This window comes from Callithrix jacchus, chromosome 9 (genome assembly GCF_049354715.1).
Source record: "Callithrix jacchus isolate 240 chromosome 9, calJac240_pri, whole genome shotgun sequence".
Classification (NCBI taxonomy): domain Eukaryota; kingdom Metazoa; phylum Chordata; class Mammalia; order Primates; family Cebidae; genus Callithrix; species Callithrix jacchus.
The window spans coordinates 124955053-124976536 of NC_133510.1; the positions used below are offsets into that span (position 1 = coordinate 124955053).

General features: G+C 53.1%; 1 protein-coding gene across 2 annotated transcripts in view; it reads left to right on the top strand.

Annotated features, from left to right (window-relative positions):
* Positions 1 to 21484, top strand: part of TMEM120B (transmembrane protein 120B) — a 56500-nt gene that overhangs the window by 30148 nt on the left and 4868 nt on the right. For both annotated transcript variants that reach the window (XM_035257883.3, XM_035257884.3), the window contains 6 exons: positions 2827 to 2943; positions 5206 to 5265; positions 6249 to 6344; positions 10758 to 10847; positions 20243 to 20308; positions 20823 to 20884. In XM_035257883.3, the coding sequence (XP_035113774.3) occupies positions 2827 to 2943; positions 5206 to 5265; positions 6249 to 6344; positions 10758 to 10847; positions 20243 to 20308; positions 20823 to 20884 (491 nt within the window). The remainder of the gene's footprint in view (positions 1 to 2826; positions 2944 to 5205; positions 5266 to 6248; positions 6345 to 10757; positions 10848 to 20242; positions 20309 to 20822; positions 20885 to 21484) is intronic.

Genomic DNA, 21484 nt, shown 5'->3' on the forward strand with positions numbered 1-21484 from the left:
TGTCCTTTCGTGGGTGTGGGGTGCCCTCCCCATCGGGGTCTCTGGTATAGCGGGCACTAAGTTGCCCGGTGGTGGAGATGTGCTGGAGCTTATAGCTTAGTTCGATTCCCAAGGCCTGGATCATGTCCATTTCCCAACAGTGGTCCCTAGGTCTGGAAGGCCGCTCCTGCCTGGTATATGAAGGGGCCCAGTGTATCCTGTGACCCCCCCCTTGTCAGCCAGGGAAACTGAGGCTCTGAGTGACTTGTCCCAGGTTGCTTAGCTGGGCCTCCATTTTAGAATCTGGGACTCCTGGTTAACTCTTTCCTTGTGGACAATTTTGGGGGAGGTCATGATTATAGCTCTCAGTGTGACTGGCCATTCTGGAAATGGAGGCCCACAACTGAGGGGTGGAGAGTGTGGATGGCCCCACACAAACACGTCGCCAGATGTGGCTTGGAAAAACATGTCTTGCAAATGGCAGGACTCAGAGTCCTGAGTCTTTTTTCAGTCTAGAGTTTTTCAGATTCTCAGTGATTGCTTCATAGATGGGCATATGCTAACCCAAGCACTATTGATGAGTCTGATGAGTATTTGTGGGGGGCTGTGGACTGCGGGATACTGAGTAGCATCCTTGGCCTCTGCCCACCGATGCCAGTAGCACTCCCACCCGAGTGTGACCACCAAGATGTCCTCCAGGCGTTGCTGGCTGTCCCCAGTTGAGAAGTGCTGGTTTAGAAGGTTTGTGAGTTAGGGTCTTAGACCAAGGACTCCTGCCATTCCGAGATGTGTCTGTTGATTTGTTTTCTAGTTTTGAGAGTTCCATGTTACCAAAGAAAAACAGTCAGACCTTGATTGGTCAACTGCTTATGGTTTCAGGGGCCTTTCTGTTTGTCTTCTTGGTAATCTGTAGGTTATTCCTTTATTTTTTATTTTTAAAAATTATTTCTATTTATTTATTTATCTGTTTTTGAGACAGAGTCTCACTTTGTCACCCAAGGTGGAGTGTGGAATGTAGTGGTGCAGTCTCGGCTTGCTGAAGCCTCTGCCTCCTGGATTCAAGCGATTCTCCTGCCTCAGCCTCCCAAGTAGCTAGGATTGTAGGTGCGCACCACCACGCCTGGCTAATTTCTGTACTTTTAGTAGAGATGAGGTTTTACCATGTTGGCCAGGCTGGTCTAAAACTCCTGACCTCAAGCAATCCTCCCACCTCAGCCTCGCAAGGTGCTGGGATTACAGGAGTGAGCCACCATGCCCGACCTTATTTTTTTTGAGATAGGGTCTTGCTCTGTCACCCAGGCTGGAGTGCAGTGGCACAATCATGGCTTACCACAGTCTTGATCTCCTGGGCTCAAGCCATCCTCCCACCTCAGTCTCATGAGTCCTAGGACTACAAGCATTTACCACCACACCTGCTTGAGACAGAGTTTCACTCTCTCACTGAGGCTGGAGTGCAGTGGCGCAGTCACCGCTGCCACTGCAATCTCCGCCTCCGAGATTCAAGTGATTCTCCTGCCTCAGCCTCCTAAGTAGCTGGGATTTCAGGGGCCCGCCTCCATACCCAGCTAATTTTTCTATTTTTAGTATAGATGGGGTTTTACCATGTTGGCCAGGCTGGTCTCAAACTCCTGACATCAGGTGATCCAACCACCTTGTCCTGGGATTACAGGTGTGAGCCACCACATCTGGCCCCTGGTTGTTTTCCTTTCTTCTTCGTTTTTTTTGTGAGACAGAGTTTCACTCTTGTTGCCCAGGCTGGCGTGCAATGGTGTGATCTCGGCTCACTGCAAGCTCCGCCTCCTTGGTTCAAGTGATTCTCCTGCCTCAACCTCCCTAGTAGCTGGGATTACAGGCATGTGTCACCACGCTTGGCTAATTTTGTATTTCTAGTAGATACGGGGTTTCTCCATGTTGGTCAGGTTGATCTCGAACTCCTGACCTCAAGTGATCCACCCGCCTTGGCCTCCCAAAGTGCTGGGGATACAGGTGTGAGCCACTGCACCCGGCCTGGTTGTTTTCTTTAAATAATTTTTTGTTGAGACGGGATCTTGCTGTGTTGGTCAGGCTGGTCTCAAACTTCTGGCCTCAAGTGATCCTCCTGCCCTGGCCTCCCAAAGTGCTGGAATCATAGGCGGTGTGTGCAGGAACTGTAACACCATGCTTGCTAATTATTTCTTTTCTAGTTCTTTTTATCATTTTTTTGAGACGAAGTCTCGCTTTGTCGCCATGCTGGAGTGCAGTGGCACAATTTTGGTTCACTGCAACCTCCACCTCCCAGGTTCAAGTGATACTCCTGCCTCAGCCTCCTGAATAGCTGGGAGTATAGGTGTGCCACCCCACACCAAGCTAATTTTAGTAGAGACAGGGTTTCACCATGTTGGCCAGGATGGTCTCGATCTCCTGACCTTGTGATCCATCTACCTCAGCCTCTCAGAGTGCTGGGATTACAGGCATGAACCACCGCACGCGGCCTTTGTTATTTCTTTAGAGCAGTAGAAGAAAGATAGTACTGTCAGTAATGATCTCTTGAGCTCATACTATCAAGTATTATTCTAGATGCTCTATGCTGTGCTTATTTAATCCTCACCAGGCTGTTGTCTGTGAGGTAGGCTTGAGGTTATCCCGGGTTTTCAGGTATGGAAAATGAAGCAGAGAGGTTTAAGGACTTTCCGAAGGTCATGAGACTACCTGGGAGGCAGCATCACCCCCAGCCCTGAGAGTCAGCATAGAGAACTGCGTTCACAAGAGGCACTTGGGTAGAAGCTTGGGGGCTGGGACCTGGGGACCCCATAGCCCTCCTCCTCTTGAGTGATGCCCCTTCCCCTGTGTCTGCATCTCTGACCACAGGTACAAACGCCATGCCAGTCGGGAGGAGGCGGAGCTTGTTCAGCAGATGGCCGCAAACATCAAGGAGCGGCAGAACGTCTTCTTCAACATGGAGGCCTACCTGCCCAAGAAGAACGGGTAGGAGCTGGCAGCCTCCGAGTCCTGCTGCAGTCTGTGCCCAGTTCTAGCCCAGCTGCTCCATATAACTCTCGCCTTCCTGCTAACACTCAGATTGAAGGGGAAGGAGGGACGAAGGGCAGGAGAGAGAAGAAGCCTTCAATATGTATTCCCCTACAAGTCCAGGAGGGGACCCCAGCCACAGCGTGTGACAGCAGCATTCCTGGGAGGGCTGTTGCAAGGAGCCAGCACCTGCCGCATGCCTGGTCCCGCCTGGGGTCAAGAGGGAAGGTTTTCTCTCCCAAGAGAACAGACACGCATTGAGAGCCTCCTGCCGCTCAGTGCTGTGCTAGAAACTCCCGTAATGCCACTGGATTTATCCTCAACAGCCTGTGCATCAGACTAAGGGATCCCCATTTTTTTTTTGTTTGAGATGGAGTCTCGCTCTGTCACCCAGGCTGAAGTGCAGTGGCACCATCTCGGCTCACAGCAACCTCCACCTCCCAGGTTCATGCAGTTCTCCTGCCTCAGCCTCCTGAGTAGCTGGGATTACAGGCGCCCACCACCATGCCCAGCTAAGTTTTGTATTTTTATTAGAGACGGGGTTTCACCATATTGGCCAGGCTGGTCTTAAACTCCTGACCATGTGATCTGCCTGCCTCAATCTCCCAAAGTGATGGGATTGCAGGCGTGAGCCACCACGCCCGGCAGGGATCCCCATTTTTACAAGATTCAGAGACATCAGGGAATGTTTGGCCATGCCAGGATGTGAACACCAGACCTTCTGACTCCAAAGCCCACGTTCTTTCCATCTTCCCCCTTCCGAGAAGTCCCTGTTCCCTCCTCAAGTGATGTCATTGCCACCTTGTTCTGGAGAGAGCTCCTTACAGCCTCATATCATCGTGACCTGACATAGGCAGCTGAGCACATCTCATCAGTTCACGGTGACCCTGTTTTCTGGATCAGTCAAGCACTGAGTCAGAGCCACCCACCAGGAGGAGGGGCTTTCTTTCAGGCCCACAGCTGGCAGGTGGGCGCTGGCTAGCCCTGTTACGTTTTAACCCATTGCTCCCAGCTTCTCCTGTTTTACTGTGTTTGGGTAAAGACTCCGCTGGTTAAGTGATGATCATTTTCTGCAGATTGAACAGCAGCCCAGCGTTCAGGACCCACTTACGGTGTCTTGCGAGTCCACCTTCCTGCCCCTCTCTCCCTAGTCATCTGTGCGTCTTACCTCAGTAGGGAATCTTTGGATTGCAAATGATAGAAAATGCAACTCAAGGCTGGGTACAGTGGCTTGTGCCTGTCATCCCAGCACTTCAGGAGGCTGAGGTGGGAGGATCACTTGGGCCCAGAAATTCAAGATCAGCCTGGGCAACATAGTGAGACCCCATCCATACAAAACTTTAACAAAATTGGCATGGTGGTGTGTACCATACAAAACTTTTAACAAAATTGGTATGGTGGTGTGTACCTGTAATCCTAGCTACTTTGGTGACTGAGGCGGGAGGATTGCTTGAGCCTAGGAATTCAACTGCAGTGAGGCTGGGCACAGTGGCTCACGCCTGTAATCCCAGCACTTTGGGAGACCAAGGCAGGCAGACCACTTGAGGTCAGGAGTTCGAGACCAGCCTGGCCAACATGGTGAAACCCCATCTCTACTAAAAATACAAAAATTATCTGGGCACAGTGGCAGGTACCTGTAATCCCAGCTACAGGGGAGGCTAAGGCAGGAGAATCACTTGCATCCAGGAGGCAGAGGTTGCTGTGAGCTGAGATCATGCAGCTGCACTCCATCCTGGGCGACAGAGCAAGACTCTGTCTCAAAAAACAAACAAAAAACTGCAGTGAGCTATGATCTTGCCATTGCACTCTAGCCCAGGTAACAGAGTGACACTCTGTCTCTAAAAATAATAACAATAATGATAATAATGGAAAAATAAAGAAAATTGTTTAAAAATTGACCTAGAGGTTGTACCCAGGCCTCTACCTCATTGGCTATGCTTTGTCACATGCTCACATCTGGCTGCAAGGCAGGCTGGGAAATACAGTCTCTAAGGCAGCAAGGAATGGGAAATCAACTCACACTGTCATGTGTCACAGATGTAATGTCCTCTAGTTAATCATTATTCCCACTCGATGTGGGGCATATTTTCCCACTGAGCTTAGGCCCCTGTCTTCTAACATCAGTGTTTGGGATGTGCTGGTTAAGTGTGTCGAGTTTGAAAGTTGTTGGTTCGCACTCACCTGCTAAGGATCATGCCTCTCACAGGTGTTTCCTTCCAGGCTCTACTTGAACCTGGTCCTCGGCAATGTGAATGTGACCCTCCTCAGCAACCAGGCCAAGTAAGTGTTCCCCACCCCATACCCCATCCCACACCCCAAACTCACACCCTGAACCCCACACCCTATACCCCACCCATACCCCATACCCACAGCTCACACCCCATCCCATACCCTGCCCTATCCCCCCACCCCACCCCATACCCCACAACCTATACCCACACCCACACTCCAAACCCATACCACCCCACACCCCAAACCCACACCCCATGCCCCAGACCCCACCCCACACCCCAGATACCATCCTGCATCTCACATCCACACCCTACCCCCCATTGCCCACACCCCACCCCACATCCCAGACCCCATACCCCAGACTCCATTCCACTCCCCACACCCCCCACTTAGCTCAGAGGCCTCCAGCATTCTGCTTCAGGGAAGATGCATCCCTGCTAGAATTGTTGCATAAATAAAAACCTGTTCACAGGTGGGACTCTGGCTTCTGGAGTGTTTGACGCTCTCCTCCTCTGTAGGTAGAGCACCTGGGAGAGGGTTCCTTCCTTCCTTCCTGTCTCAGAGTCAGTATGTTGAGTGGACAGGACTCCCTAATTCCCACAAGAAATGGCCCTGTTCTGTTCCACACCCAGTCACACACACACTTCTCCTGGGAGATGGGCAGTCCTGTCCACCCTGAATCTACCCCATTTCCAGGCAGCCTCAAACCCTGGCCTTTCAGCAGCAGCAGTTGGTTGAGGGAAGAGACCCTGTCTCTGCTTCCTGCCTGTCTCCAACATGGGCCTAGAGCCCCAGACCAGAGTCCAGGGACACGGAGCCTTCTGCATACTTAGCCCTGTCCGCTCATCGGTCACCACCAATCCGTCAAGGCCAGGTCTCTCCTTTAGTGGGATGGTAAGGCCCTTATGGGCCATGGCTATGTCCGCAGGTCAAAGGTTCAAGGGTCTGATGGGGCCGCAGGTCAAGGGCTCTGCCCAGGTGGTGGAATAGTCATGGTAAGGAGCCCTCTGCTGGGGTGTCTGTCATGGCAGGTTTGCCTACAAGGATGAGTATGAGAAGTTCAAGCTCTACCTGACCATCATCCTGCTCCTGGGTGCCGTGGCTTGTCGATTCGTCCTTCACTACAGGTAGTGGGTGTGGTGACGTGCGCCTGGGCCCGGGCATGCAGACGTCGGGTGGGGACGGGGAGAGAGGGATCCAGGGGGACCCAGGCTGCTTCTGCTACTGTGTTGTCTGGCATGGTGAGGTATAGGGGAGGGAAGGGCCATTTGTCCTGGGAAGTGCCAGTCCTGTCCACCCCACTTCCATCTACCAAGTGTCTGTTAAACTTCTCCTGGAAAGGCCTTGTATTGTGCTAGTTAGGAAGGAGTTCATTGGCCGGGCGTGGTGGCCCACGCCTGTAATCCCAGCACTTGGGGAGGCTGAGGAGGGCGGGCGGATCATGAGATCAGGAGCTCGAGACCATCCTGGCCAACATGATGAAACCCTATCCTTACTAAAAGTATAGATAGTAGCTGGGTGTGGTGGTGCATGCCTGTATTCCCAGCTACTTGGGAGGCTGAGGCAGGAGAATTGCTTGAACCAGGGAGTCAGAGGTTGTAGTGAGCCAAGATCATGCCACTGCACTCCAGCCTGGTGTCAGAGTGAGACTCTTTCTCAAAAAAAAAAGTAATTAATTGCTGTCTGTCAGTACAGTGGCGTATCATTCAGCCAGAAAGAGAAGTGAAAAGTTGGGCGTGGTAGTTCACACCTGTGATCCCAGTGCTTTGGGAGGCAGGAGGACTACTCTAGGTCAGGAGTTTGAGCTTGGCCTAGGCAACACAGCAAGACCCCCAGCTCTACAAAGATGAAAAATAAAATTCTTTAGCTGGGCACAGTGGCTCACGCCTGTAATCTCAGCACTTTGGGAAGCTGAGGTGGGAGGATTGCTTGAGCCCAGGAGTTCGAGGCTGCAGTGAGCCACAATCACACTAGTGCACTTTAGCACTGGGGACAGACAGAGACCAGGTCTGAACCAAAGAGAGAAATGCAGCACTGTCACTAACCCAGGCTGCAGCACTGATGAGCCTTGAAAACACAGTGCTGATGAAAGAACTAGTCACAAAAGACACACACCAGGATTCCAGTGCTGTGAACTGCCCAGAACAGGCAAACCCATAGAGACAGGGAGGGGAGTCGGTGAGTGGTGGCCAGGGGCTACAGGAGGCAGGAATGAGGGAGTCACTGCTACTGGGTACCAGGTTTCTTTCTGGAGTAATAAAAATGTTCTCCCAGCCTAGCCAACATGATCAAACCCGTCTCTACTGAAAATATAAACATTAGCTTTATGTGGTGGTGGATGCCTGTAGTCCCAGCTACTCGGGAGGCTGAGGCAGGAGAATCACTTGAACCTGGGAGGCAGAGCTTGTAGTGAGCCGAGATTGTGCCACTGCACTCCAGCCTAGACAACTAGACGACAGAGAGAGAGAGAGAGACCCTGTCTCAAAAAAAAAAAAAAAAGAATGTTCTGGAATTAGGAATGGTTACGATTGCACAACTCTGAATTTACTAAAAATCACTAAATTTTATGCTTTTAAAGAGCAAATTTTATGGTATGTGAATTGTATCAATTACAAAAAAGAAAGAAAAGAAAGAGGAAGAGAAGGGGAGGGGAGGAAGGAAAAGAAAAGGAAAGGAGAGGAGAAGGGAGGAGATGCAGGGGAGCGAGGGGAGGGGAGGGGAGAGACAGTCCAACCTTCCTGGGTTTAAATTCTGGCTTTGAGACTAACTGGCTGTTACTGTGGGCAGGTTCCCTTTGGGAGCCTCAGTCTCTCCATCTGTAAAATGAGGGTGACGGCAGTCCCTACCTCACAGGGCTGTGACAGTTCAGGGAGCTGGCACCGTGTGTGGAATCTCGGCCTGGACGGGCATGCGGAGGCGCTGCTGAGGGCTCCCTGGCTGCTGGTGCTGTCGGAGGTGGGCATGGCCATGCCGTGAGGCTGTGGGCCACTGCTGCCCTGCCTGGAGTGTTTTGTGCTTTTCTCTGGCCCTGGGTCCTCTGTCCCCAGGGAAGCAGCCAAGTACGGCTTAGGGATTTGGCCCACATGCCAAGTGTTTATTGCCTGGCAGGCACATGGCTGGGTGTCCGGCTGCTGCTCTGGCCACTTGAATGCCCAAACAAAGGCTCTTTTAGGCCCTGGGCCCGTGCTCGCCTACTGCCCAGGGCCTGGCCTGTTTCTCCCAGGGCTAAGGCTGCACACATCTGTAATACTTCTCACGTGCCCCCCTCAAAGGGGTAACAGTTGCCAATGTGCAGCCAGAGTCACTTGCGCAGGGACCTCCAGGGCCTTTCCAGGGCAAACCCGTGCTGTCCTGAGGCCCAGGGTTCCCCAAGGCCTGGGTGTCTCCTTTTCTCCCACTAGCTTCTGTGCTCGTCTCCTAGGGCCAGAACGACACACACCCTAACCCTAAGGCTTAAAACAACACATACATGTTCCCACAGTCTGGAAGCCTGCGTTCAGGCCGTGGCAGGGCTATGCTGCTCTGCAGGGTTGGGGGAGGGGGACCCTTCCTTGCCCCTTCAGCTTCTGGGAATTGCACGCGAGCCCTAGTATTGCTCGGCTTGAAGCTGTTCCACTCTCTCCACACGGCCTCCTTCCCTGTGTCTCCACATAACCTTCTTTTGTTTTTTTTTGAGACAGAGTTTCTCTCTGTTGCAGGCTGGAGTGCAGTGGTGCGATCTCAGCTCACTGCAGCCTCTGCCTCCTGGGTTCAAGCAATTCTCCTGCCTCAGCCTCCTGAGTAGCTGGGATTACAGGCGTGTGCCACCACACTCAGCTAATTTTTGTATTTTTAGTAGAGACAGTATTTTCACCATCTTGGCCAGGCTGGTCTCGAACTCCTGACCTCGTAATCCACCAGCCTTGGTCTCCCAAAGTGGTGGGATTACAGGCGTGAGCCACTGCGCCTGGTCTATAAGGACTCTAGACACTGGATTTAGAACCCACCCTACCACAGTATGACCTCATTTTAACTAATTCCATCTACAAAGACCCTGCTTCCAAACAAGGTCGCATTCTGAGGCCCCTTGGACATGAATTTTGGGAGGATGCTATTCAACCCAGTATACCTTCCATAGGCTAAAAATGGAGCAGAGAGGGGGATTGGATGGGCTGCTCATTTCTGTGCCCGTGCTCCCAGGAAGCCGGCCCTGCTGCTTGGGCAAATGACTAACCTCTCTCAGCCTCAGTTTCTTGACAGATACAGTGAGGGCGACAGGAGCTACTTGGAAGGGCAGCTTGGAGGATGGTTAGACTGGTGCCTGTTTAAGTATTAGGACTGGCTGGCATCACTGTTGTTTTGTGCTAAGACTGGGCACACGGGAAAAGGCTCATAGCCAGTGGGACCACCTAGCAGGCTTCTCTTTTCTTCCTCTTTCCCTCCTTGGGATGGTTTCCTGGCTGGACACCCCACCCAGAGGCCCTTCTTGGTACCACCAAGCCTGCAGCTGGGCATGGCCAGAGTCCTCTGGGGTTCTGGGTCGAGCTGTGCCGCTCATGGGCCGTGTGACCTTGAGTGGAGCCCTGGGTGTCTCTGTGCCTGCCTCCTCACCTTTTTCATGGGCTCCAGGACATCTACTCCACCAACACTGCTTGGGTGTTTGGAAGTTTGGTGAGGCAGCAGGAGAGTTGGAAGCCTCCCTCTGCTGCCTTCAGGCCAAGAGGCTGTGCCTGGTTAGGACTGTCTTCGGTCGGGTTTGAACCAGGTTAGGAAAGAGGTAATTGGGTTAAGCTTGGCTTGAGTGGGCTTGGGTCTGGACCTCACTCCAGTGCTAACCACCTGTATGATCTGTAAAATGGGAAGTAGTCCTGTCTTAGTGTGGGTTGGCCTGGAAGAGACCCCAAGGCAAGCATTTTAGTGCCAGTAGTTTATTCAGGAGGTGATCCCAGGAGACACTGGTAAGGGGTGGGAAGTCTCCCGGGTTCAAGCGATTCTCCTGCCTCAGCCTCCTGAGTAGCTGAGATTACAGGCGGGCACTACCACACCCAGCTAATTTTTTGTATTTTTAGTAGAGACAGGGTTTCACCATGTTGGCCAGGCTGGTCTTGAACTCCTGACCTCATGTGATCCATCTGTCTTGGCCTCCCAAAGTGCTGGGATTGCAGGTGGGAGCCACCATGCCTGGCCAAGTCTCCTATTCTTAAAGTCCTTCCATTAACAGCCCACAAGAAATTTCACATCCGACAGGAAGAGTTTAAAAGACAGGTTGCCCTAGGCTGAGTGGTCAGGGAAGGAGGGGGAGACTCAGCTGGAGCTTGAAGCATAGGTGGGACTCAGGGAGAAAGATGAGGGGGTGCAGCGGCATTTGCAGGGGCAGGGGGAAGGCACATAAGAGACCAAGCTCCCACTGCCTCCTTGGTGTCACAAGGGCTTCCAGAGAGAGACAGTGCCTGCCGTGGGTAGCCCTTTGCCTGGTTTGCTGCTCTGTGGGGTGAGGGTGGGATGGCCATGCCTGGTTCTCACACCTGCACCCCTCCCTGCTGGGCTGTTTCCTTGCACAGGGTGACCGACGAAGTCTTCAACTTCCTGCTGGTGTGGTATTACTGCACCCTGACCATTCGGGAGAGCATTCTCATCAGCAACGGCTCAAGGTACTTGGGGGCCTGGCTTTGTGGAGAGCACAAGGGGAGTCAAAGGAAAATGTCATGAGGGACATTAGATGGGGGCTGACACCCTCAGGCTGCATTCCTCTTCTCCTTGGGGGTTTGTGACTGTTCAGACCTGGGAAGGCGGGAAACTGCTGCTCCTGATACAGCAGCTCTTGCTTATGATCAGTCTCTTGCTTATGAGCAACAACAGCCCTAACTCAGGCTTAACACAATAAGAAACATATTTTCTTATCAAAAGAAGTGACCCATTGGACTGTCTTCAGGTAAGGCTTGATCCAGGGGCTCTCCATCTCTCACTTCTGCCTTCTGTGTTGTCTTTATCCCAGGCTGTATGTGAGGCACCCAGCAGCTCTAGGCTCACGTCACTATTTCTAGCATTCCCACCAAACAGGGCACATTCCTCTCTTCCAAGACTCCCACTGGGTCCCACTGGCTAGGTCCAGGCAGAGAATGGATCAGGTACCTATCCCCCAACCAGTCACTGTTGCCAGGGAATGCAGTGCTGTGATTGGCCAGGCTTGAGCCTCACATCCACCCTGAGAGCGGTCACTGGGAGTGGAGAGGCTGTGTCGGGTGAGGAATGGTTCCCTAGAAGAAAATTGGGAGACTGCCACTAGGAGGATGGACAGGTTTTGGTGACAAGAGTGGATGGTCCTCCATGGGGAGATGGAGAGGAGAGCAGACAGGTGAAGAGGGTCTTAGGCCAAACCTGTGGATGCTGGGAGGACGGAGGCCAGGCCGAGAGCGTGGCTCCTGCGCTCCAGTCCCAGGGCCCTTGAGGAGCAGCCCTGTGCCCCGGACAAGTCATGTCTCCTCTTTGGACTGTTTCAGAGTCCCATGGGGGAAGGGGTGTGTCAGCGGTGCTGAGTGAGTCTGAGCAAAATGTGGGGGTTCCCTTGGCCCCCATCTCTGAAGGGCTCTGAGTGCCAGAAGCCGTTTTCTCTCAGTCTCCTTCTTGCCCTGCCTGCCTTTACGCTGAGTCTTGAGACCAGTTAAAACCCATGACTTGCCACCTGGAGGACCTATTTTCCAAAAGTCTAATTCTTTTTGGGGATGGCCATTGGAATCTCTGTGCCATTCCTTTTTTTTTTTTTTTTCGAGGTGGTGTCTTGTTCTGTGGCCCAGGCTGGAGTGTAGTGGCGCCATCTCGGCTCACTGCAACCTCTGCCTCCCAGTTCAAGCGATTCTCCTGCCTCAGCCTCCCAAGTAGCTGGGATTGCAGGTGCCCACCACCACACCCGGCTAATTTTTATATTTTTAGTAGAGACAGGGTTCCACCATGTCGGTCAGACTGGTCTTGAACTCCTGACCTCAGGTGATCCGCCTGCCTCGGCCTCCCAAACTGCTGGGATTATAGGCGTGAGTCGCTGTGCCAGCCAATGTGCCATTCTGGTTTTTGTTATTTCCTGAAACAAAATGTAACAAGCTCCTGTTTCCTCCCTTCTGGAGGATGCCCAGGAGCTGCAGCCCCCACTGCCTAACACGCCACCTTCCCACTTGTTTGCCTGCTGGTTTCTTTTTTTTTTAATCTTAATATTTTATTTATTTATTTATTTTTATAGAGACAGGGTTTCACCATATTGGTCAGACCGGTCTCGAACTCCTGACCTCAGGTGATCCACCGGCCTCAGTCTCCCAAAGTGCTGGGATTACAGGCGTGAGCCACCGCGCCCAGCCTGCCTGCTAGTTTCTTATGGTAGGTCCCTGCCCTGCCGGCTTACCCTGAACATAGAGCCTGGAGGTAAGGACAAGAGCCCCCGCCTGCCTGGCTTCCTGAGGGCAACAGGGAGTCGTCGGTGTGCAGGCTGGGCATGGCGGCTCACGCCTGTAATCCCAGCAGTTTGGGAAGCCGAGGTGGGCGGATCACTTGAGCCCAGGAGTTCGAGACCAGCATGGGCAACATAGTGAGACCTCATCTCTACCCCCCGCCCCCCCAAAAAATAGCTGGGCATGGTGGTGGTGTGTGCCTGTAGTCCCAGCTAATTGAGAGGCTGAGGCAGGAGAATCACTTGAGCCCAGGAGTTTGAGACCAGCCTGGGCAACATGGCAAGACCCTGTCTTAATTTAAAAATTGAAAAATTAGCCAGGCATGGTGGTGCACACCTGTGGGCCTTGCTACTCAGGAGGCTGAGGTGGGAGGATCACATGAACCCAGGAGGTTGAGGCCACTGCATTCCAGCCTAGGCAAGTGAGACCCTCTCTCAAAAAGAAGAGGCTCAGGGGCATGTGATGCCTCTAGCAATCATTACACTTTAGCAAGAGCTACTCTGGGCAGCTTTTTATTCTAGTATGGCATGCTGTGGATGGTGGGGTGACCAGAGAGATGGGAGCAGCAGTGAGCAGAGGTCCCTCCAGCAAAACAGAGAGGGCGCTAAAGGGGCACAAATGGAGTGCAAAGCCAGTCTCCCCTGCCTCGCAGTTTGCAGGAGCCCTTGGGAAATCCTGGAGGTTGCGCTCTGATGAAGAGCGGGGATGTTTGTCTCTGAGCTTGCAATGCAAAGCTTCGTGTGTGGGTCTGCTCTACCCCATCTGCCATTCATCACACATTTATTGAGCATTTCCTAAGTGCCAGACACTGAACGAAGGACTCCAAGATAACACACTCTGTGTTTTTCCTTTTCTTTTTTTTTCCGAGACAGAGTCTTGCTCTCTTGCCCAGGCTGGAGTGCAGTGGCGAGATCTTGGCTCACTGCAGCCTCTCCCTCCTGGGTTCGAGTGATTCTCCTGCCTCAGCCCCCCGAGTAGCTGGGATTACAGATGCCCACCACCACACCTGGCTAATTTTTGTAGCTTTAGTAAAGACGGGTTTCACCATCTTGGCCAGGCTGATTCAAAGTCCTGACCTCAGGTGATCCGCCACCTCAGCCTTCCAAAGTGCTAGAATTACAGGCATGAGCCACCGCGCCCAGCCCAGAATTTTGTTTACTAAAGTCCTTTTCATGGCAGATAGGTTCAAGGAATCTGAGGTTGCAACGGAACCATTCCTCCAGGCCTGTCTCCCCTTGCTGGCCTGGGGCAGGGGTTTGAATGGGCATGAGGAGTCTGTCTGTCTGGAATGGGGCCTCTGGGCCCAAATAGATGCAAACAGATATGTTATCTTCTATTTAGCTTGGTGCAAAAGTTTTTGTGTTTCACAGTCATTTTTGCACCAACCTAATAAAATGACTACAGGAGCTGGGACCAGCTTGTGGGGGAGGGGACAAGGCAGGTGGGCTGAATCTGAGTGACTCAGACTTGTGACTCATCCTCCACATCTGTTGGAGATTTAGCCTCCGCCCTCCCCCAGCTGCTTCTCAGAGCTGATTGATCCTGGAGGCAGGTGAGGGAGATGCCTTTGAGGCTTCACCTCCTGCTTGGTCCCTTGCCAGAGTAGCTCAGAAGCCCCTGCAGGAGAGCCGTGTGTAGGCGGTGGGAGGTGAGACTGGGATGGGCTCTAGTTTCTCATCCCTGAAGCATCCCCTCAGGGCTGGTGCACAGTCAACACCCCATGGTCTTTGTTGAAGTGAATCAAACCCAAGTTCCTTGATGAGGAAGGGTCCTGGGGCCATAACTGCGTTCTAGAGACAGTGTTGCTGAACCCTACGGGCTTCCTGGGGCCTGCTGTCCTGTTTTGGTCTGATGGAGGTGCTTTTGTCCAGTTCTCATTGCACCTGAGATTTGAATTGGGACAGGAGGTGTGGTCAGGGAAGCAGGTGGGGGTGGGGACTTTCTGATCGGGAGATGAGGCCACCCTTGGTTTATGTCTGGTGCCTGCCAAGTGAGATGCCACTCTTCAGCTCAGCATAATAAGCAAGTCAGCTTCTCTTGGAAACTTGAAAATGCTGGAAACCTGTCCCACAGGGACTAAACCTGAAGGGGTCTTATGGGTGCATATAACTGGGAAGTTCAAGGAGGTCAGGAGGACTCAGGCATCATTCACAGCCCAGTTCCAGCTCCTTATTCCGTTTTCCCCTGTGGTGGCTCCCAGTGGCCCCCAGGTAGGCCTCCCATTAATAGCAACGTCTGGGCCGACAGAACCTCCCTCTACCCCAGCTGGAATCTTGACACAGACTTGATTGGCTAGGCTTGGGTGACCTACTGATCTCCGAGAGCCAGTCACTGTTGTCAGAGGAATGCAGAGAGCCCTCTTTGGTTGGGTGGGGGTCATGTGCTTGGTTATAAGCCTGAGCTTTATCCCAGCCACCCAGACTGAGTGTGGGGGTGAGGTGGTTGTCCACAGGGGCAAAGCAGAGGCTGCCGAACCAGGGTGGGCAGTGATTGGCAACTGGGCAAAACAGCCGATGTCTGTTACAGTTCGTTCTGGGCCAGAACGAATAGACTCAGTGATCATGTTGCCTTTTCTAGGGAGCCCCAGCCTAGGGTGCCTGCTTCTGACTGACTTTTTAGGGGGCTGTCCTTGGACAGACACAAACATAAAAGGGTGACGGGTATAGGAGGGGTCCTCGGTGTAGAAGCCATTCCCCAGCCGTCTAGGTGGCCCAAGGCACAGAGCTGAGAACAGCCTGGGGTTCATAGTGGCGGGTGCACATATCTTCTGCACACTCACAGCCATGCTAATGTGTCCTGAAGGGAGAACTCTACTTTTCTACGTTTTGCAGTTTCCAGATACAGGGACACGCTGTCCCTGTGTCTGGCCGCAGATGCACCTACTCCTGGAGCTCATCAAAAAAGTCCGAGGGCCCCTGCAAGCTTTAACTTCTGTGGTGAAGTGGGCCCGGAGAGCCACTGCAAATGGGTGTAGGTTTTTCTGCGGTGATAAAAAGGTTTCAAAATAGTTTGTGGTGACAGTTGCACAATTCTGTGAATATACTGAAAACCACACAGTTGTACCCTGTGAATGCGTGAATTGTATGGTGTCTAAATTACATCACAATCAGACGGCCATGTACACACATGCACAGAACCAGTCCAGAGCCCAGGGGTGTGCGGATGGATGCCAGGGCTTGTGAATGCTGGGCTGGGGAAGCAGCAATTTCTAGCCTCACCCGATGTCACCGAGCTGTGTTTATTGGTGGCATCTGTCAGAGCGGGGCTCTAGGCACGGCGAGCTGTGAAATGAAAAGCTGCTGCTCAGTCAAGCTTGTTGCCTGGAGTCTGTGTCTGCCTCAGGGTCTTCCTAGACAGGCAGAGGGCATTTCTCTGGGGATCTTCGGGAGCAGGACAAAGGAGTGTGGTGCTTGCCAAGTGCTGAGGGCAGGCACGTGGCTCGGCAGAGCTCTGGGAGGTTGCAGAGACCTCCTGGTTGCTCTTGAGGCTGAAAGTCGGGGACCTGGCAACTGCCTTTGCTGTCAGAAATTTGGAGCCAGAGGTCTTCTTAGACTCTGACAGGCGAGACTAGGATGCGTGGGTGGGGGTGGGGGTTTTCTGGGGACAAAGAAGTAGATGGACATCTTACCCTGTTCCTATGACCTCACGTGGCACCTGCAGCAACTCCTGTCACCTCTGTGCTGGTGGCATCCAGATTAACTGCTTTCACAGCCACACCTCCCAGATGTCATTTGTGTCAACATTTATTGAGTGCCCACTGTTTACCTGGTGCTGTGAATGTGGGAATCCAGAGCCGCATGAAACCTTGCCCTTCCCTGTAACTCCTGGGGAGCACCCAGGCTGATGCTTAAAAAGCCAGTTTATGCCCAGAACTATTGTATGGGCTGTCAAGGGAAGAAGCAAGGCTAAGATGCAGTCTCTGTTCTTACGATGTGTGTGTTCTGGTTGGAAGGTTTTAAGATGGTTCCAACCCACTTACAAGGGAAATACAAATAGAAACCCCAATGACTTGCCAGTTTTCACCTGATAAGTTTCCCAACAATTTTTATTTAAATTAATTTGTTTGTTGGGCTCCCTCTGTAGCCCAAGCTGGAGTGCGGTGACACGACCTCCGCTCACCGCAACCTCGGCCTTCCAGGCTCAAGCAGTTCTCCTGCCTCAGCCTCCCGAGTAGCTGGGACTGTAGGTGCGCAGCCCCACACCCACCGAATTTTTACTTTTTTTTTTTTTTTTTTCTGGTAGAGATGAGGTTTCGCCATGTTGCCCACGCTGGTCTCAAACTCCGGGGCTCAAGCAGTCTTCCCGCCTCAGCCTCCCAGAGTGCTAGAATTACAGGCATGAGCCACTGTGCCCGGCCAGTTTGGTAGCAGTTTTAAAATATGGCATCCACTTTATATGGTGTGGGTTCTGGGACCCAGATCCTCTCTTCTGCTGCGGATGGAAATGTAAATTGGGATGGGTGCTTGGAGGGTAATTGGACAAGAGACAGGGCACACTTTTTGACCCAGCCACCCTGTCTCCGGTAGCCACTGAGGAGAAACAGGGTCATTTGCATTTAGGAGACTTCCACAGTGATGTCATGACAGCATTGAGAGCAATAGTGACAGTTGAGAAACAGCCAGAGGCCGGGCACGGTGGCTTATGCCTGTAATCCCAGCACTTTGGGAGGCTGAGGCAAGAGGAGGATTGCTTGAGGTCAGGAGTTTGAGACCAGTCTGGTCTAGCAAGACCCTGTCTCTACAAAAAGAAAAAAAACAAGAGAAACAGCCAAGTAGACCATGGCAGAGCCACATCTTGGAATGTCATTTGCCATTTAAGAAGCTGTGACGGGGCTGGATGCATTGGCTCATGCCTCTAATCCCAGCATTTTAGGAAGCCGAAGTGGACAGATCACAAGGTCAGGAGATCGAGACCATCCTGGCCAACATGGTGAAATGCCATATCTACTGAAATACAAAAAATTAGCTGGGCATGATGGTGGGCGCCTGTAGTCCCAGCTACTCAGGAGGCCGAGGCAGGGGAGTTGCTTGAACCCGGGTGGCAGAGGTTGCAGTGAGCTGAAATTGCACCACTGTACTCCAGCCTGGGCAGCAGCAAAACTCGTCTCAAAAAAAAAAGCTGTGACATATCTGTAGGTACTGACCTAGGTGTCAAGCAGGTTCCAGGATGATTTTAGTTAAAAAGAAAGCCCTCTTGGTTCAGCCAAAAAAAAAAAAAAAAAAAAAAGCCTGAGGCCAGGCATGATGGCTCACGCCTGTAATCCCAGCACTTTGGGAGGCTGAGGCAGGTGGATCACCTGAGGTCAGGAGTTTGAGACCAGCCTGGCCAACATGGTGAAACCTCGTTTCTACTAAAAATGCAAAAACTAGCTAGGTGTGATGGCAGATGCCTGTAGTCCCAGCTACTTGGGAGGCTGAGGTAGGAGAATTGCTTGAACCCAGAAGGCGGAGGATGCAGTGAGCCAAGATCGCGCCACTGCACTCTAGCCTGGGCGACAGAGTGAGACTCTGTCTCAAAAACAAAAAGAAAGAAAGAAAGCCTAATCCAGTATCTCCCTCTTCGAACCAACTTGCCCCTGAGCAGATCCTCAGGGTTCCCCCATTAGTGAGTGGACCCATTTCCCTGCCCAATCCCAAGAGAGTTCTGGAGGGATGAAAGTTAACAGCTGTTCCCACGGGCATCCCCAGCCTCCACCACCCAGTCCTGGGGAGGAGGGAACTGGCCGCTCCTGGGTGCATTTGGCAAGTTGCTGCCACGTGTTTGGACAAGAGGAGCCCGGGAGGCCAGCCAAGGCCTGAGACACACTCTGGGATGTTAAAGGGCACAGGGTTGAGGGTCCAACTCCTTTCTTCTTAGGCTGCCCCTGACACTGGGGATGGGGGTGACAGCCAGGCTCTACTGACTGTGGATCAAGAGCCCCCAGCTGGGGGAGCACTGAGTTCTGGAAACAGGGTCCCCACAGCCTCTGGACTGGACAGGTGAAGTCCAGGGCTGTGTGAGGGCCTCCTGTCCCTGAGATGGCAGGAGATGGGCCTGGGTGTGTGGCTTCTGGGGAGAAGCTGCCTCTGAGATGGTGTGAGCTGCTGCATGTGGCGTCCACCAGCCTCTGCTTCTGTATAGGGCAATATCGCAGCTACAGTCCTGTATAAGAGTGTGTGGCCAGGCACAGTGGTTCACAACTATAATCCCAGCACTTTGGAAGGCCAAGGTGAGAGGATTGTTTCAGCCCAGGAGTTTGAGACCAGTCGGGGCAATATAGCAAGACCCCGTCTCTTAAAAAAAAAAAATAGCTGGGTGTGGTGGCACACACCTGTGATCCCAGTTACTTAGGAGGGTGAGGTGGGAGGATGGAGGATTGCTTGTCCTGGGAGGTCAGGGCTACAGTGAGCCCTGATTGTAGTGGCACTCCAGACAGGGTGACAGAGCAAGACCCTGTCTAGAAAGAGAGTGTGTGTGTGTACGTGTGTGCTTATTCAGCACATTTATTGAGCAGCTGCTTGGAACCCAAGGTCACAGAAAGATTGGTGAACAACAGTGATAAGACCCCTGCTCAATCTGGAGGTGACACATGGGTGGGAAAGGGGGCTGATAACAGGAAGAAAGGTAGGTAATTGCTGACGGTGGTCCGTGTCATGGAGCTGACGCGGGGCAGTATGATCCGAGACGGGCCATCGGGCTTGTTCAGATAAGGCAGTCAGGGGGCCTTTGCGAGGTGACAGCTGGTCTGAAGCTTGAACTTGGACTGGGAGCCAGGCAGACTGAGGTCCTGGAACAGAGGGGGCAGCAAGTCCGAAGGCCCTGAGCGAGCCTGCTGGGTGTAGCTGTAGGAAATACCACCCACCGGGCGTCCTAAACCACCGAGCATATCTCCTCGCAGTTCGGCGGCTGGAAGCCTAGGAGGGATGTGCTGGCAGGGCTGGTCTCTCCAGAGACCACTCTCTGTGGCTTGCAGGTGGCGCCTTCCCATGTGTCCTCATGTGGCCTTTTCTCTGTGCACGAACAGCCCTGGCGTCTCTCCTCCTTCTTGAAGAGACACAGTCACCCTGGACTCTGGCCCACCTGCGTGGCCTTGTTTTACCTCAGTCCCCTCTTTAAAGGTCCTGTCTTCAAATACGATCACGGACATTAAGGTGCTGGGTGGCTCAGCTTCAGCACAGGAATTGGGGCCACTATTCAGTCTGTGGCAAGCCCTGAGGGGGTGGCAGGCAGGCTTGGCGGGCTCCAGGAGAGCCCACGTGCCTGAAGCATCCTCGTGCTGGGGAGAGGACCTGGTGGGGAGGACAGGAGTGAGGCTTGAAGGCGGGTGAGGGCAGGGGTGTGTTCTGAGGATCGCTGGAAGCCCAAGTAGGAGTCCGGGCTAATCTGGGGTGTGTTCTGAGGATCGCTGGAAGCCCAAGTGGGAGTCCGGGCTAATCTAAAGCTGGTTTGTGTGGGATGGTGCGGCCCTGTGGGACAGCAAGAAGGGCAAAGTCGTGGCTCGGGTCCGTTTCTTACTCCAAGAAGCCATCTCTGAGTGCAGAGAGCCCCTGCTGCCTAGACCGGTCCTCGGCAACACACGCCCATGTCCCTGTCCCTGCCTGAGTGCCTTCTGTTCTCTCCCCTCTCCCGAGAATTAAAGGCTGGTGGGTGTCTCACCACTACGTCTCCACGTTCCTGTCCGGGGTGATGCTGACCTGGTGAGTAGCCCCTCGCTGGGCGCCTCCAGCCTCCTGGGAGTAGAGCCTGGGGCCTGGGAATGGGGCCGGGGGACTGATCCAGATGGCAGTGGGGGACCTCCACGGCCAATTTGGGAAAGAAAGTATGAGCCTGCAGCTGGCCAGACGCTGGGCTGTGTGGCCCACCCAGCCCATGAAGGGGTTTTTCAGGGAATGTTTTCGGGTGCCCCTGAGAGCAGAGGTGGCCGGGGCTGCAAGGCTTGAGGGAGCGAGTGAGGCTGGGCACTGGAGGAGACCACGGAGGACAGCTGGGTCACGGAGAGTCAGCGCCTCCGAATGGCCATGGGACTCCTGGGATTCTAAAGGGGAAGATGGGCATGACCTCGCCCAGCCCCTGGGATAGGAGGGCAGGAGTCAGGCCTCCATTTGACTTGGTATCCACCTTTCCCCTCTCCTGGTGGGAATGGAGTCGGGCGGGGAGGAATGTCTGACTTGACAGTGGCCACACCTTTGTTTTTTCCTACCTTCTCTCCAGGCCTAATGGACTCATTTATCAGAAGTTTCGAAACCAGTTTTTAGCATTTTCCATTTTTCAGAGTGAGTGACTCGCCTGGATTTGGGGGAGGGAACACAGTTTTCTGAGACTTTGACCAAGGGAGGCCCCCAGTTCACATCAGTGCTTGCCTGTGTGGCAGAGAGACCAGACTTGGGGAGAGGGTCCCAGAAATCCAGAGAGAGAGAGCTGTCCCTGCCCCAGGTCCAGCCACCTCCCAGCCCCCAGCACTTCCCCAGGCTGGAACCTGCCAACTGTGATTTTTGAGAACGGAGTAGCATTGCGGCACCAGCCTTTCCCAGTCCTAGCTAAGTCCTCCAAATGGAAATCTACATTATTTTTCTCATCGGAGAATCGCTCTGGATTTGTATCCAAGGGCTGCCTCTGGGGTGGGGAGCTTGGATGGCTGGGGACAGGGAGAGAGTTCTACTTTTCACCAACCCATTCATTCCTGTTAAATTTAGCGACAACGAAGTATCCCGTTGGATGGACGATCTCTTGTGTCTTAGCGTAGCACACAGCTCCCAACACAGCGCTTGAGTAGCTTGCACTCCAGCAAGCATCTATTATAGAGTGTCTACTGCATGGAAAATTCCAGAAGTTTCTAATCTAGTTGGGGCTCAGATGGGTCCTCAGCTACCTGA